The 16,408-nt window shown below is 48.2% G+C and overlaps 1 protein-coding gene across 1 annotated transcript in view; it reads right to left on the bottom strand.

The window, feature by feature from the left end:
• The window catches only part of UBR7 (ubiquitin protein ligase E3 component n-recognin 7), a 17,927-nt gene extending 1,523 nt beyond the window's left edge, over window positions 1–16,404 (bottom strand). The window contains exons 1-10 of the mRNA XM_040333816.1: window positions 16,153–16,404; window positions 13,220–13,353; window positions 13,069–13,129; window positions 10,876–10,971; window positions 9,009–9,062; window positions 8,181–8,286; window positions 7,349–7,641; window positions 7,052–7,213; window positions 3,927–4,086; window positions 2,693–2,754 (exon numbers count right to left, since the gene is read on the bottom strand). Of these exons, the coding sequence (XP_040189750.1) occupies window positions 2,693–2,754; window positions 3,927–4,086; window positions 7,052–7,213; window positions 7,349–7,641; window positions 8,181–8,286; window positions 9,009–9,062; window positions 10,876–10,971; window positions 13,069–13,129; window positions 13,220–13,353; window positions 16,153–16,311 (1,287 nt within the window). The 5' untranslated portion in view covers window positions 16,312–16,404. The remainder of the gene's footprint in view (window positions 1–2,692; window positions 2,755–3,926; window positions 4,087–7,051; window positions 7,214–7,348; window positions 7,642–8,180; window positions 8,287–9,008; window positions 9,063–10,875; window positions 10,972–13,068; window positions 13,130–13,219; window positions 13,354–16,152) is intronic.
• Between the last annotated feature and the right edge of the window lie 4 nt (window positions 16,405–16,408).

The following is a 16,408-nucleotide window of genomic DNA, read 5'->3' as shown; positions in this document are numbered from 1 at the left end:
TGCGAGGAAACAGCAGGGTTTACTCGTCGGATGGAAGCATTTTGGCAGCTGCGGGGCCAAATGAATGCTTCTACACACCCCATCGGCCCAAATTTGCCGGTAAAAAAGTGGTTAATGTTGCTTTAATCCCGAGCTGCACTGCCTGTGTCTATAGACAGAGGGAGCATGGCTCGGGCCAACCTCCTGCTCCCTCTTTACAGGATTTTCATCTGACCGACACGGGGGTGGGTACCTGTCAAAACTTGCCCCCCCACCCAAAAAAAAGAGGCGAGGGGGGGGGAGGGACATAAAGCAGACCTTCCCTGGTAGAAGTTCTGCTCCAAGGCTGCATTCACACCTCCGCGACAAGCAACGCCCCGTATTTTGCCGCGAATAGTATATCTTTTCTTTTTTTTTTTCAAATCCTTCCCATTGCTGTCAATGGCTGAACGCCAATGTCGCCTGAAAAAAAAGGGTCCGGGACTTTTTTTCAGGCGACAGGCGTATGGCGTTTATGAGATGTGAACCATCTCCATAGACAGCAATGGGAATTCTCCCCTCTAGCGGCACAAGCGTCCGGCGTTTTGTCGCCTAGATGTGAATGGGCTCTTAGTACATCAATGTGAATGAAAACTAAATCGAATTGTAACACAGAACTACAATCTTTCAATAAAAGTATTACATTGTAGCTGTAGGAAAAACTCAGACGTCTTTGCCAAGCTTTGCACTATTTTAGGTCAGGCCGTGCGATTCGTAGGTTGTGGTAGATCGCACTGTTTTTCATTTACATTTTAATACCGCTGAAAACCAGAACCCCCCCGCCCCCCCCCAATAATATATGCATCAGGTGTAGGAAATCGTCTCATTTACATAATCAGCAGCACCCCTGCGGCACCAGAGACAGCTGCTAATAAGATATATTTAGACATGCAACTTCCCGTCATTAGAAATCGCAGGGAAGGTTTCATCTACACCTGGGAGGACAGAAATACACAAGTGTCTATTCAAGGCTTGGGAGGTCTAAACTGCATTTCCTGGAACAGTCATACCCCCTTTACCCCCAAGCGAGTCACTGACCTGTAACAAGTCTGGAGACACTGACTTCACTGATCACATGCTTGTGCCAGGACCTTATTTTGTAATGTCATTAAGATTTTAACAGTCTTTATCAAGCCCTAAAGCCATGCATAGACGGTACGAAACTCGGGAGGCACCCGCTGTGATGCATGCCGCCTGCACCAGCACCCGCTGTGATGCACGCCCCCTGCACCAACACCCGCTGCGATGCACGCCCCCTGCACCAACACCCGCTGCGATGCACGCCCCCCCCTGCTCCGGTGCACCCGCTGCGATGCACGCCCCCCCCCTGCTCCGGTGCACCTGCTGCGATGCACGCCCCCCCCCTGCTCCGGTGCACCCGCTGCGATGCACGCCCCCCCCGTGCTCCGGTGCACCCGCTGGGATGCACGCCCCCCCCGTGCTCCGGTGCACCAGCTAGGATTGCACGCCCCCCCCTGCTCCGGTGCACCCGCTGCGATGCACGCCCCCCCCCTGCTCCGGTGCACCCGCTGCAATGCACGCCCCCCCCCTGCTCTGGTGCACCCGCTGCGATGCACGCCCCCCCCCTGCTCTGGTGCACCCGATGCGATGCACGCCCCCCCCTGCTGTGGTGCACCCGCTGCGATGCACGCCCCCCCCCGGTGCACCCGCTGCGATGGGAGCTGCAGAATTTATATTGCATTGTTCTTTGGTGGAAGGTTATAGTAGCAAGATATGTAAAGCCAGAAATATATATAACCGTATTTATCAGCGTATACCGCGCACTTTTTTCCCCCTTAAAATAAGGGGAAATCGTGGGTGCTATATACGCCTACCCGCTAACAGTTTGAAGCCTCCGCCGACATATACCGAACGCAGGACACTCGGGTACATTCGGCCAGGCTCGGCTTCGCTCGTGGTCACGCTCTCTGTGACGTTTATGCGTGAGAAGCCGAACGTGCCCGAGTGTACTGCGCTCGGTATATGTTGGCGGAGGCTTCAAACTGAGCGCGGGTATAGGCGTATATAGCACCCACGATTTTCCCCTTATTTTAAGGGGGAAAAAAGGGCGCGGTATACGCTGATAAATACAGTTATATATATATCAAACTGAGCGCGGGGATTCGACTCGTTGCAGCGCGGGAGAAGCCGGGAGGACACCACCAAGGCCGCGGACGGACGCCGGACTGGACGAGGCCGCCGGGCAAGACACCAAAACTGTAAGTAATAAAATGTTTTACTTACTGGTTGTCGGGTCAACATTAGGTGTGCGCGCTATACGCCGGAGCGCGCAATATCCCTGTGTGTGTGTGTAAATATATCTATATTTTTTTTTTTTTTTATCAAAAAGGAAAACAAAACACACACACACACACACACACACGAAAGCCACATTTGACCTGAAAGATGCAGTATAATCCACCTGGATGCACAAGGTAGTAGCGATGATATGTACAGATTTTACTAACACATGTCAAAGTTGCAAAATTGTGTTCAGGCATTTGTTTTACGATCAGGCCCGAAGGGGTTAATGAAAAAAAAGTCAGTGTGATTTGAGTAAAATAAATAAAAAAAAATACTATTTGCTACATTTGCCTTCTATAATGCAGTGTTCACAGATAATTATAGCAAGCACTGGATTCAGACACTCGTGGGTAAATTTAATCCAGCTTACCTTCCCTTCCTCTGCAAATCTCTTCAGATAATCTCTCAGCTCTGACTTCAGGTCATTATATTCTGCGGAGAGAAGGGCAAACAGAACACAGACTTAGAATTTTTCTTCCTACAGTTTCATCAACTTATACAAAGCCAACTACACAAAACAATTCTGTTGCAGTCATTACATCAAGCTTTAAATCCCTTGCTGGTAAAAGGGAGCTACGTGCTGGTTAACTGCCGCGGTACTAGACACTTGTACCCCCTTCCTGCCCAGGCCAATTTTCAGCGCCGTCACACTTTGAATGGCAATTGCGCAGTCATGCAACACTGTACACATGAAATCTTTAGCATTATTTTTATTTATTTTTTTAAGACAGGTAGAACTTTCTGTAGTGGAATTTAATCAGGCAGGGTCACATGCCCTCTACCTATCCATTAAAGAGGAAGTAAACCCTCACAAAAAAAAAAAAAAAAAACCTGCAAGAGAAAGGCATAATGAGCTAGTATGCGCAGTGTCATTGTACAATAGGCCGGGCGGGAACCGGTTGAAGAGAATCGGCCACTTCACCTATCCAGGGCAAAAACAGCAGCATTCTCTGGATTCTATTTCCCCCCATAGCACCATCACTGCACTCTCATGTCAATCCATACAAGGAAGCATGTAACCGCCTACCCTTACTCCCAAGATGCAGTGCCATGACTTGAACGGTCTGGAAGGGCAACGTGACAACGCCTCTGCTAGAACCCCTCCCTCCCATACTCACCACTTGCAAGGGCTTGCTGCTTCTTCCTCCTCTGCTAAAAAAATGTTTTATATATTCAAGTAAAATTCTGTGCGGTGTAGCACCTTAATACATATTTTTCAAAATAGTTCAAAGTCCCATAAAAAAAAAAAAAAAAATGTGCTATACACACTTCCACAGACCTCCAAAAAAAACATATAAATTCAACTAAAAAGTGCCAAATGTGACCCCTTTTGGTTGAACTCGAGAAAAGAGCGTGCACATCCCCCCCCCATCCAGCACTGCACATGCTCCAAAAATGTGTGTTGTATTTCCCACCACCTGGTGACATCCGGCTACCGCAGCGTTCCCACACTACCGTCCAACCGGCTGCCTCTCCATCTTCACCACAGAAGTAAAGCTTTGACAAAAAAAAAAACACTTGGAAGCAGATTGGTTTCTATGGAGAGCTGCTCCAGATTTTCTACTATGTATCCCGAAATCAATGCAGAAGCTCCCGCATCTTACCGCAGATCAGCTCCACTTGCTGGACGCGGTTCATGCTGCTGAGTGCGGTCATCAAGGGGTCTCGGGCCTCTTGCTCCTCCGATTTCCCTTTATTTTCATAAGCCTGAACGGTGTCACATTCATCCAACAGGAACAACACGTGCGAATCTGTGTACAATTTCTGGAGAGAAGGCAGACCCCATATAGGCAAGTCAGTATAGATACACAAGTAAATCAGACAAAGAAGAAAAAAAAAAAAAGCGCGCACACAGCGGATTAACAGGAAGGCAAAATAAATCCCCCCTAAAGCAATTTGCTCCAACAAGGAAAAAAAAATTCTGACTCCAGAAAAATCACTTAGATACACCCCGGAACACCACACTACAATTTGTTTTTATTAGTCTGGCTGCACCGGGGAGGTTAGTTGGCTCCTGTCTAGTTTAATCCTAGTATGTATGAATGTTAGAGGTTCCTTAAAAAAAAAAAATTTTGCTTTAAACTGTAGCTTACGACTAAAAAAGAAAAAAAATTTTTTTTTTTTTTTTTACTCCTCTGGAAATGCCTGTTGCTATGCGGTCCCACGAAATCTGCCTTTGAAACCACCTAGGATTCTGACATCATCTCCCTCTAATGCTCCTGGGAAATGTGTGTCATAATTTCCCAGGATGCAGTGCGCTGTCCAATTATCACTCCCCATCCAAGACTTCCTGGAAGTAAATGCCTGTAGGCTTCACAATGCCCACAAGCAAAATGACAACGGTGTAGATATAGTTTTATAAACTATCTTTTTTGAATATCTATGCGGATTGGCGGCGGATTGTAAAATAGTAAGTGACCGGATTTATATTATAAAAACACAGGATGAAAGGACATACATTTAAAAAATGCTAATTGTGGTTGGAACTCCGCTTTAAAGTGATATTAAAGCTTCGGTTTAATAAAATAAAATCGCACACATGTCATACTTTCCTCCACTGTGCAGTTCGTTTTGCACAGAGTGGCCCTGATCCTCCTTTTCTGGCTCCTCGCCGCATCAGATAACCCCCTAAGAGAAGCACCCTCCCAAGGATGCTACCTTGCAAGCGTGCTCCCGAGCCATTCATTCGGCGTCCATAGACGCAGAGTGCATGACTCGGCTCCCCACCCCTGCGTCATTGGATTTGATTGACAGCGGCAGGAGCTAATGGTTGCGCTGCTATCAATCTATCCAATCAAAGCCGGGACTCTGTGGAGGGAAGGACTGCAAGGACACGCTGAGGACATGAAGGGGCTCAGGTAAGTAAAAACGGGGGGGGGGGGGGGGGAATAGGGCTGGATACTGCAAGGTGTTTATTCACTTTAATGCATAGGATGAGCCTTTACAACCCCTTTAAGATTATAAGCTCCTTGGGAGGGCAGAGACTGACGTGAAAGTACAATATATAAAGCACTGTGTAAATTAATAGCGCTATACAAGTACCTGTAATAATAAATATTAGAACATGCAGGTATGGCAGACAGCTCACATGCCTCTATCTGCCCATACAGTGATGTACACTGATCACTCTGCTCCAAGAGTATGAAGAATACACTTGTAGATGACGGGGGAAGGTTCAGATGAGTTTAATTCCACTTTAAAGCAAGTGAAATAGATCTAAAAAAACACTGCCAGGTATATCCTCCTGACCCTGGTTGCCGAGTCACCCTGGCACTGAAACAATGGCTCCTACTCTTCTCAAGCTCCCTGTTGGAGCCGCTATCCCTTGGGGCACTCGTCCGGGCGAGTTGCCATTTCCTGCTACTGCGTTTTTTGACACAGACAGCAGGACTCGGCACTGCCACCTGGCTCCCGTGTCATTGGATTTGACCGACAGCAGCGGGAGCCAACGGCTGCGCTGCAATCTATCCAATCAGGACCCGAGTCACCTGAGCTGGTGCGCGCATCCCTGTCGCTGGAAAGATCGAGTTCAAGTGAAAGGGGGGTCTAGATCACAGGAGGTTTTTCACCGTAATGCATTAAAGGTGAAAAACCTTGAGGGTTTACAACCACCTTTACTTTCTGGCACACTGGATACCAGCAACCTCAAGTGGTTGTAAAGCCTCTTGTTTATGAAAATACAATTCTCCTGTTGGTTTTTTTTTCCCCAAAATCGTTATTGTTTTCTGGATAATTTGTAGAAACAAGAAGTTATACAGAATGTGTCGAATAACACTTATATTGAAAGAATGGTTTCCTTAATATGTAGCTCAGTGTCTGTGCTGTATAAAAAAAGATGTTGATTTCTACCTCGTTTCACAGCGTCTCCCGGTGCTCACGTGACCGGCTGCCTCTCTCCTCTCCCGGGCTGACAACTACAGCGGGAGGGGCCGAGAACTCAAGCTGACCTCAGCCGGGAAGGAGAAACGCGGCCGGTCACGTGAGCGCTGTGAAACGAGGTAGAATCATCATGGCTGAATCTTTGCCTGAATTTGGCCCTAAAACGGAGACAAAGACACAGTGTTTTGTTGCAGTGCGCTCCGCAGCCGCCGCAAGGATATGCAAACCAGCGCCATGAGAGCCTGTCACATTCTCCTGTTATGCGAATTGGATACAGGGAAAACTGCACCCAATTCGTATAAGTGTGAACCCGGCCTCAGCAGCCATGATAGACCGTGGTAAGTTTAAGTTTACAGGGGGAAGGGCAGAACCAGGCAGGATCAACCAGGTATTGTACATGATACAGGGGTCCAAATTACACAGCACAAGCACTGTGCTGCATTACATACACACACACACACACACACACACACACACACACACACACATATATGAGATAGATAGATAGATAGATAGATAGATAGATAGAGATCTATCTAACACAAAATGATAGTAAAGGATTTTTTTTCTAAAATAACATAGATGTTATAGGTGCAATGGTTTTGTAAATTCTCTTCTGGGGAAACCAAACGGCACTCCTAGCTCCTCCTCCATAGCAAGCCGCTTGCTGTGGGGGCACTCATGCTGGTTCGATCCCAAGCAGCAGCACTGTTAGCGTGTCTATCGACACAGTGTTGCTCAGTCCCACCCCCGCTCTCAGGTGACAGGGAGAAAAGGGCAACACTGCTGCACACGGGCACAGATCTTTTTTCAGCATTAAAATATTCTATAAAACATCATTCAGGTATACCATGCATTCTGCACATCTGCAGAGTTGACTGCGCCAGTTGCCTGGCCAGTAGGTGGCAGTGTTCGTGGCGGGCCCCTGGACTTTTCTGTATTCTTCAAGTCTGCAAGCAGTGTGGTTTTTTTCTGTCCTTACAGCCCGAGACGATTCACCATTACAAGATTTCTGTAAAAAAATAAAGACGTCAAACATTCAGGACGGTGTCTACACCGGCTGATCCTGGTGCCTGTAAGCATATAATAAGTGGATGCATATTGGACTGCTTAGAAGCAGATGAGCCTGCTGTAGGCTGGCAATTACCTGATTACTGCTGGTAGATGGACAGCTTAGTTCCTTCACTTCCTCCTTCACTTCCTCCTTCACTTCCTCCTTCACTTCCTCCTTCACTTCCTCCTTCACTTCCTCCTTCACTTCCTCCTTCACTTCCTCCTTCACTTCCTCCTTCACTTCCTCCTCCTTTGCCATTTCCACCTTTACTTCTTCACTTTTTATTGTTAGTCCATTCTGAGTGTTGGCTGTTTCCGTAGGACAATCATCAACTTTAACATCTTCATGTTCCGTTTCTGCTTTGGTAATCTTGGTGACACCAGGAACTGCAAGCAAACACAAGATATTCAACGAATGTAACCTATCCATTTACTAGAGAGCAGTGACATCACCGAGAATGCAGCCTATCCATTCACTAGAGACCAGTGACATCATCGACAATGCAGCCTATCAATTCACTAGAGAGCGCAGACCTCACCGAGAATGCAGCCCAGCCATTAACTAGAGACCGGTGACATCATTGAGAATGCAGCCTATCCACTAGAGACCGATGACATCACTGAGAATGCAGTCTATCCATTCACTAGAGACCAGTGACATCACTGAGAATGCAGCCTATGCATTCACTAGAGACCAGTGACATCGACAATGCAGCCTATCCATTCACTAGAGAGCGCAGACCTCACTGAGAATGCAGCCCAGCCAGAGACCGGTGACATCATTGAGAATGCAGCCTATCCACTAGAGACCAGTGACATAACTGAGAATGCAGCCTATCCATTTACTAAAGAGCAGTGACATCACCAAGAATGCAGCCTAGCCATTAACTAGAGAGCGGTGACATCACTGAGAAAACAGCCCTTACCTCCTAACTTCGCAGAGTAGGCCCAAAGAAATGAACAGAGATCCATACAGCCCTGGCACACCATCTCATGAAACTCGACGTGCTCCGATGGAACTGCCCCTAGGTGCTGCAAAAAATAAATGTGATAGTACAATTAGACTGTTGATGATTTTTGCGATACAGTAAGAATTTGCATTGTTCATATGGCAATAAAGTTTCAGCCCTTACTATAGAAAAAAAAAAATTAAGTTAAAAAATAAATAAATAAAAAAAATGTTTTAAAGCGGGGGTTCACCCAAAAAATATTTTTTTTAACATGACATTAATTTTTTCTTTTTTTTCAGTGCAGCACATACCGTATTTTCACCGCCGCTTCCGGGTATGTAATCTGTGGGACTGGGCGTTCCTAAGTGATTGACATCCTTGCGACCGGCGCATACAGCGCGTCACTAGTTGCCGAAAGAAGCCGAACGTCGGTGCGCAGGCGCCATATAGAGCCGACTCGCATTCCGGCTTCTTTCGGCAACTAGTGACGCGCTGTATGCGTCGGTCGCAAGGATGTCAATCACTTAGGAACGCCCAGTCCCGCAGATTACATACCCGGAAGCGGCGGTGAAAATACGGTATGTGCTGCACTGAAAAAAAAAAAATATTTGAATGTCATGTTAAAAAAAATTTTTGGGTGAACCCCCGCTTTAACAAGAAAGGTAAATCTGGTGTTATTAGTTTACAAAAAGGGCTTAAATATTATAATGGTATTACCCAAGACACCAAAGTTTACAGAGCGATAGACCAAAGACGACACATCTAAATGAGTGGCTCAAAGAATGTAAAGAAATCAGCACTTACCCGACCATGAAACCAGTCCTCACACACTACACACTGGATCATCTCATCTGGGGTCTGCAAGACAAAAATCATATGATAATTTCTCGTAGAAAACGGTGCAGAACCACCCCGAATAATGGCTCCTTCTCTTCCAAGTGCCCCTCCCGCCCAAAGCACCCTTTCCCCATGTTGATGGGGACAAGGGCCTCTTGCCCAATAACCCTGGCCGGTGGTTGTTGGGGTCTGCGGGTGACTTCTCAGAATCTGGAAGCCTCTTTGATTTAAGGACAAATTGCTTAAGGGGGGGGGGGGGGCTCCTCGCTTGTCTCGTCGACCTGCATGCTCAAATAAGGGTCTGGTACGGCCCTTGGTTTTTATTACTGGCAATTCTTGTTTTTACATTCAGCCATCGGTTCATGTTAAAGTGGTTGTTAAAGTGGTTGTACACCCTCTTAAAAGCACCAAACTAGCTGCTTTAACAAAAAACATAGCCGGCAAAAAAAATAAAAATACCGGGATGATGCCTGTAGTTGCAGGCATCATACAGGTTTAACCACTTCAATCCTGCGGCATACTGGCACGTTGTGGAGGCAGAAGTGGTTAAAGCGGAGGTTCACCCTTAGAGGGCACTTTTTCCCCTTAGCTTCCTGCTCGTTTTGTCTAGGGGAATCGGCTATTTGTTTTAAAATATGATCCGTACTTACCGTTTACGAGATGCATCTTCTCCGTCACTTCCGGGTATGGGCTGCGGGACTGGGCGTTCCTTCTTGATTGACAGTCTTCCGAGAGGCTTCCGACGGTCGCATCCATCGCGTCACGATTTTCCGAAAGAAGCCGAACGTCGGTGCGCAGGCGCAGTATAGAGCCGCACCGACGTTCGGCTTCTTTCGGCTACGAGTGACGCGATGGATGCGACCGTCGGAAGCCTCTCGGAAGACTGTCAATCAAGAAGGAACGCCCGCTCCCGAAGACCCATACCCGGAAGCGACGGAAGAAGATGCATCTCGAAAACGGGTAAGTACTGCTCATATTTTAAAACAACTAGCCGATTCCCCTAGAGAAAACGAGCATCCATCTAAGGGGAAAAGATAAAAAAATATATAATTGGGTGAACTCCCGCTTTAAGGCTCCGATTCACACTTGTGCAATTTGTCATGCGAATTTGGGTCCCAAAGTCGCACCCCAAGTTTCCCAATGAGTACCGTTCATATCTGGGGTTGTAAAGGTTTACATTTTTTTTTTTTTAAATAACATACATACCATACTTACCTCCGCTGTGCAGCTCGTTTTGCACAAAGTGGCCCCCGATCCTAGTCTTCTGGGGTCCCTCGGCGGCTGTCTCAGCTCCTCCCCACATCAGCTAACCCCTCCTGGGAAGCACTTTCCCCAGGGGGTCACCTTGCGTGCGCACTCCCGGGTCCTGTATTCGGCGTCCATAGCCGCCAACTACAGGACTCAGCCCCGCCCTCTCATCATTGGAGTCGATTAATAGCAGAGCAGCTATTTGCTCGCGATGCTGTCAATCTATCCAATGAAGAGCCGAGAAGAAAGCGCGTTCACGACGCGGGACTTGCGAGGGCTCAGGTAAGTAAACGGGGGGGTAGGGCCTGTGGGCATCGGATATTTTTTCACCTTAATACATAGGATGCAATAAGGTGAAAAAACTTGAATCTTTACAACCCCTTTAAGGTGGCAGTGAATTTCCTGCACTACCTTGGTCTGACTTTCATGTGATACGAGGGCCATAGACTTCAATGTAAAACCTCAAAAACACATGAAAGTTGCCCCTGCATGATATAAATAGTCAAAGTCAGGGTTGCAAAAAATAAGTCTCACGAGTGTGAATGGAGTGTAAAGGGTAGTTGCAAGAACCTGAAAATGGGCTCACCTCGTCCTCGGGATCGGGGTACGGTCTCTTACATGTGCAGTACAGGCCAAAGAAATTGTCATTGTAATTATTAGCCAGGTTTTTCTTCTCTTTATCCTGAAAGACAAAACAGATGACAAATAATAAACTCGCCCCATCAGTACAGCCAACCCACCACACTCTTCCTGAATGACATCACCGCTCTAAAATAAAATCACCCGTATACGTTGCGGTCTGCAAGTGGTTTACCGGTATTATGGCTGAAGCATTCCTTAGTCCATGTACACGCTTGCTTATTGTTTTTTGATTTGATACATGCATTTTTGTGGTCTTGCGTTTACATCTGACACATGGAAGGTCCTTGGTGTGTTTCTGATAACTGAACATACAAATGTGTGAATCTTTCACACGTGTGTTGTGGATAACAATACCAATTTTTAAACATTATGATTGTGTGTCCCATGGGTTATACCCAATGTTCCATGTTAACTACTTGCCGACCAGCCGCCGTGGCAGGTCGGCTCCCCTGCGCGAGAACACGTAGCTATACGCTGGCTCACGCGCAGGCCACATGTTTCAAGTACCTGGCTCTTCAACTGGGGCATGGCCCAGTTGAAGAGCCAGTAACTCGAAACATGTCGGGTACATATGTCACCTGCTCACCACGCTGCATTATTTTTTCCATGTGATCACCTGTACTGGTCTGTTCCAAAGACTTGTGCTTTTTTTATCCTACTCTTTGTTTTTATTGTATTTATCCATGCCTAATAAAGGCCTTTTTTATTGGGAATAACTACACGATGTGGAGCGGTTTTCCTTTCCCTTCTATGTTCCTATGCTTGAACATGTACACCTGCTGCCCTCTGTAAGGATTCCTTCAGGGATTTACCTCGATTTGGATGTATCCAACCTCTGATGGTGATTTTCAACTATTTCATCGGCTGTTCCACTGCTACCATCGCTTTGAGGAGCTCTTACATGTCTGATTGACACACCGTCGCTGACAAGTGTGTCCACCTTATCTGGTAAGAGTACCCATCTTTTACATTTTCCATTTGGATGCCTTGGCTGATCCTGTAGGGGTGACACCCTGATGTGTCTCCTTCCACCTGTGTAAACCATTATTGGATTGTACCATGGAATGCACATCCGATTCCTGCCTTGAGATGACTCACCTCACATGTTTTTTAAAGCGGTAGTTCACCCTGACCCACATGATGTTACCATCGAGACAGGCATTGTAGCGCGAGCTACAGTATGCCTGTCCCGATTTTTTTAACCCCGTACTCACCTCGTAGTCGTCCATCGTAGATTTCGGCTCCCGCGGGGAATGGGCGTGCCTATGGAGAGGGAGGATGATTGACGGCCGGCCCTGGCACGTCACTCTCCCCGAAGACAGCCGGAGTAGGTCTCGGCTCTTCACGGCGCGTGCGCACAGGCTATGCGCACGCGTCGTGAAGACCAAGCCTATTTCGGCTATTTCCGGAGAAGCGTGACGCGCCAGAGCCGGCCGTCAATCATCCTCCGTCTCCAGAGGCACGCCCATTCCCCGGTATCTTCGATGGACGACTACAAGGTGAGTATGGGGGGAAAAAATTCGGGACAGGCATACTGTAGCTCGCGCTACAGTGCCTGATTTAAAGGTAAAAGAAAAAAAAATTTTTTTTTTCCTGTCGATAGGGTGAACCCCCGCTTTAACTTAGTCTACCTCAGACGTTTTTTTTTTTTTTTTCTCTATTAGAACATTTATTTCATTAACAGTTCTAATATTGGACTTCCTCCACAACATCTTTGTGGCATATATTGGTATTTACATGTACTATATATTTATTTATATTTTTTCCATATACCTCTAGGTATTTATACATTTTCACCTCAGGTTTAATTCACTCTCACTTGGTTGTGAGCACTATATTTGCAAAGAATATTTTGTATATATGGTTTTTACCTTATGCAATTCAGCGCTGCACTTTTTTTGTTTTTATTTTGGTTATGCTACAGGCCAGGGGAGGTGTGGGAATCTGCCAGCTTGGTAATCAGATTTCCTGTACAAACACCACTAACAGTACCATGGGATAGGAAGACCAATAGGGCCGCCCTAGAGTGCAGCACTTCCCACCTACTGTCCCCCAGTCCTCATAAAGGCCGGACAGTCCCTTCACCATAGATACACATAGCAGGTGTCTGATACCATTATAAAAGGTTGGTACATACCGGATATAACTTGCACTCCAGCTGTTTAAATTTGGCATTTCCACAATCGCAGCGAAAGTTCCTGCAGGAAAAACAAAAAAAGCCCCCGATAAATACACAGAGGGAGGACAGAGGGCGGGCGAAATCTCCTCATTATATGGGGGGGGGGTACCTCTTGGTGTAGAGCTCAAACAGGTCGTGGCCTTCATGACACTTGTATGTACAGGCCAGACATATCCCGGCGGGCTCCTCTTTATCCGGGGTGCAGGTACTGCAGGCGTACAGTGCTTGTCTCTTCACATAACCCTACAAGAACAGAGAAGACACACAAATATAATACGATTGTCAGGAAGAGGGAGGCAGTACAGGGAGGGGGGGGGCTAACATAGCAGTCATGGTGGCAGACAGAGACAAGCCTGGCCCATGCATGTCTGTAGGGATGCCATGCAGGCACAACAGTCCTGGTGGCTGGCACAGACAAGTCCAGCCCATGCATGTCTGTAGGGATGCCATGCAGGCACAACAGTCCTGGTGGCTGGCACAGACAAGTCCAGCCCATGCATGTCTGTAGGGATGCCATGCAGGCGCAGCAGCAATGGCAGCATACATTGATAAGCCAGGAAAAATGCACGTCTGTAGGAATGCCGTTCAAACATAGCAGCCACAGCAGGCAACTATCGTGGGTAGGTATATATGGGAGATAAGGACATATGGTGGGTGGGGAGGTAGGTATATATGGGGTGTAGGTAGGTACCTAGGGGTAGGAGCACTTATCGTATGGTGGGGAGGTATATATGGGAGCTAGGGACATATGGTGGGAGGGGAGGTAGATGTGTGTATATGGGGTGTAGGTAGGTACCAGGGGGTAGGAGCACTTATATGGTGGGGAGGTAGGTACATATGGGATGTAGGTACCAGGGGGTAGGAGCACTATGATGGGGAGGTAGGTACATATGGGATGTAGGTACCAGGGGGTAGGAGCACTTCTATGGTGGGGAGGTAGGTACATATAGGATGTAGGTACCAGGGGGTAGGTACATATGGGATGTAGGTAGGTACCAGGGGGTAGGCTCACTTCTATGGTGTGAAGGCAGGTACATATGGCACCCACCTACCTACATCCCATATGTACCTGCCTTCACACCATAGAAGTGAGCCTACCCCCTGGTACCTACCTATGGCACCCACCTACCTACATCCCATAGGTAGGTACCAGGGGGTAGGAGCACTTCTATGGTGGGGAGGTAGGTACATATGGGATGTAGGTAGGTACCAGGGGGTAGGCGCACTTCTATGGTGGGGAGGTAGGTACATATGGGATGTAGGTACCAGGGGGTAGGCACACTTCTATGGTGGGGAGGTAGGTACATATGGGATGTAGGTAGGTACCAGGGGGTAGGCACACTTCTATGGTGGGGAGGTAGGTACATATGGGATGTAGGTAGGTACCAGGGGGTAGGCACACTTCTATGGTGGGGAGGTAGGTACATATGGGATGTAGGTAGGTACCAGGGGGTAGGCGCACTTCTATGGTGGGGAGGTAGGTACATATGGGGTGTATGTAGGTACCAGGGGGTAGGCGCACTTCTATGGTGGGGAGGTAGGTACATATTGGATGTAGGTAGGTACCAGGGGGTAGGAGCACTTCTATGGTGGGGGGGAGGTAGGTACATATGGGATGTAGGTACCAGGGGGTAGGCGCACTTCTATGGTGGGGATGTAGGTACATATGGGATGGATGTAGGTAGGTACCAGGGGGTAGGCGCACTTCTATGGTGGGTAGGTACATACGGGATGTAGGTACCAGGGGGTAGGCGCACTTCTATGGTGGGGAGGTAGGTACATATGAAATGTAGGTAGGTACCAGGGGGTAGGCGCACTTCTATGGTGTGGAGGTAGGTACATATGGGATGTAGGTAGGTACCAGGGGGTAGGAGCACTTCTATGGTGGGGCGGTAGGTACATATGGGATGTAGGTAGGTACCAGGGGGTAGGAGCACTTCTATGGTGGGGGGGGTATGTACATATGGGATGTAGGTAGGTACCAGGGGGTAGGAGCACTTCTATGGTGGGGGGAGGTAGGGACATATGGGATGTAGGTAGGTACCAGTGGGTAGGAGCACTTCTATGGTGGGGAGGTAGGTACATATGGGATGTAGGTAGGTACCAGGGGGTAGGAGCACTTCTATTGTGGGGGGGGTAGGTACATATCGGATGTAGGTAGGTGGGTGCCGTAGGTAGGTACCAGGGGGTAGGTGCACTTCTATGGTGGGGGGGGTAGGTACATATGTGATGTAGGTAGGTACCAGGGGGTAGGAGCACTTCTATGATGGGGAGGTAGGTACATATGGGATGTAGGTACCAGGGGGTAGGCGCACTTCTATGGTGGGGAGGTAGGTACATATGTGATGTAGGTAGGTACCAGGGGGTAGGAGCACTTCTATGGTGGGGGGGGTAGGTACATATGGGATGTAGGTAGGTACCAGGGGGTAGGAGCACTTCTATGGTGGGGAGGCAGGTACATATCGGATGTAGGTAGGTGGGTGCCATAGGTAGGTAGGTACCAGGGGGTAGGTGCACTTCTATGGTGGGGGGGGTAGGTACATATGTGATGTAGGTAGGTACCAGGGGGTAGGAGCACTTCTATGATGGGGAGGTAGGTACATATGGGATGTAGGTACCAGGGGGTAGGCGCACTTCTATGGTGGGGGGAGGTAGGGACATATGGGATGTAGGTAGGTACCAGTGGGTAGGAGCACTTCTATGGTGGGGAGGTAGGTACATATGTGATGTAGGTAGGTACCAGGGGGTAGGAGCACTTCTATGGTGGGAGGTAGGTACATATGTGATGTAGGTAGGTACCAGGGGGTAGGAGCACTTCTATGGTGGGGGGGGTAGGTACATATGGGATGTAGGTAGGTACCAGGGGGTAGGAGCACTTCTATGGTGGGGAGGTAGGTACATATGTGATGTAGGTAGGTACCAGGGGGTAGGAGCACTTCTATGGTGGGGGGGGTAGGTACATATGGGATGTAGGTAGGTACCAGGGGGTAGGAGCACTTCTATGATGGGGAGGGTAGGTACATATGGGATGTAGGTAGGTACCAGGGGGTAGGAGCACTTCTCGGAATCGCTGCCCGCCAGCACAGCAGACGCCTCATCCTGCAGGGCGTCATCCTCCTCCAGGACATCCAGCAGGGACAGGACCGGCTCTTCCTCGGCGCTCCTCTTCTCTCCCGTCCTCTCCTCTCCACTTGCCGCCATCCCGCAAAACAGAAAGAGAAAAGAAGTCACTTCCGGGTCCGGCGGGCGGAAGTCGTCGGAACTGGTTGGCTGGGCCGCTCACTTCCGGCGTCGCTGT

Source organism: Rana temporaria, chromosome 13 (assembly GCF_905171775.1).
Source record: "Rana temporaria chromosome 13, aRanTem1.1, whole genome shotgun sequence".
NCBI classification, from domain to species: domain Eukaryota; kingdom Metazoa; phylum Chordata; class Amphibia; order Anura; family Ranidae; genus Rana; species Rana temporaria.
Note: the sequence above shows the minus strand (reverse complement) of the source record. Positions and strands in the feature narration are given on the sequence as shown.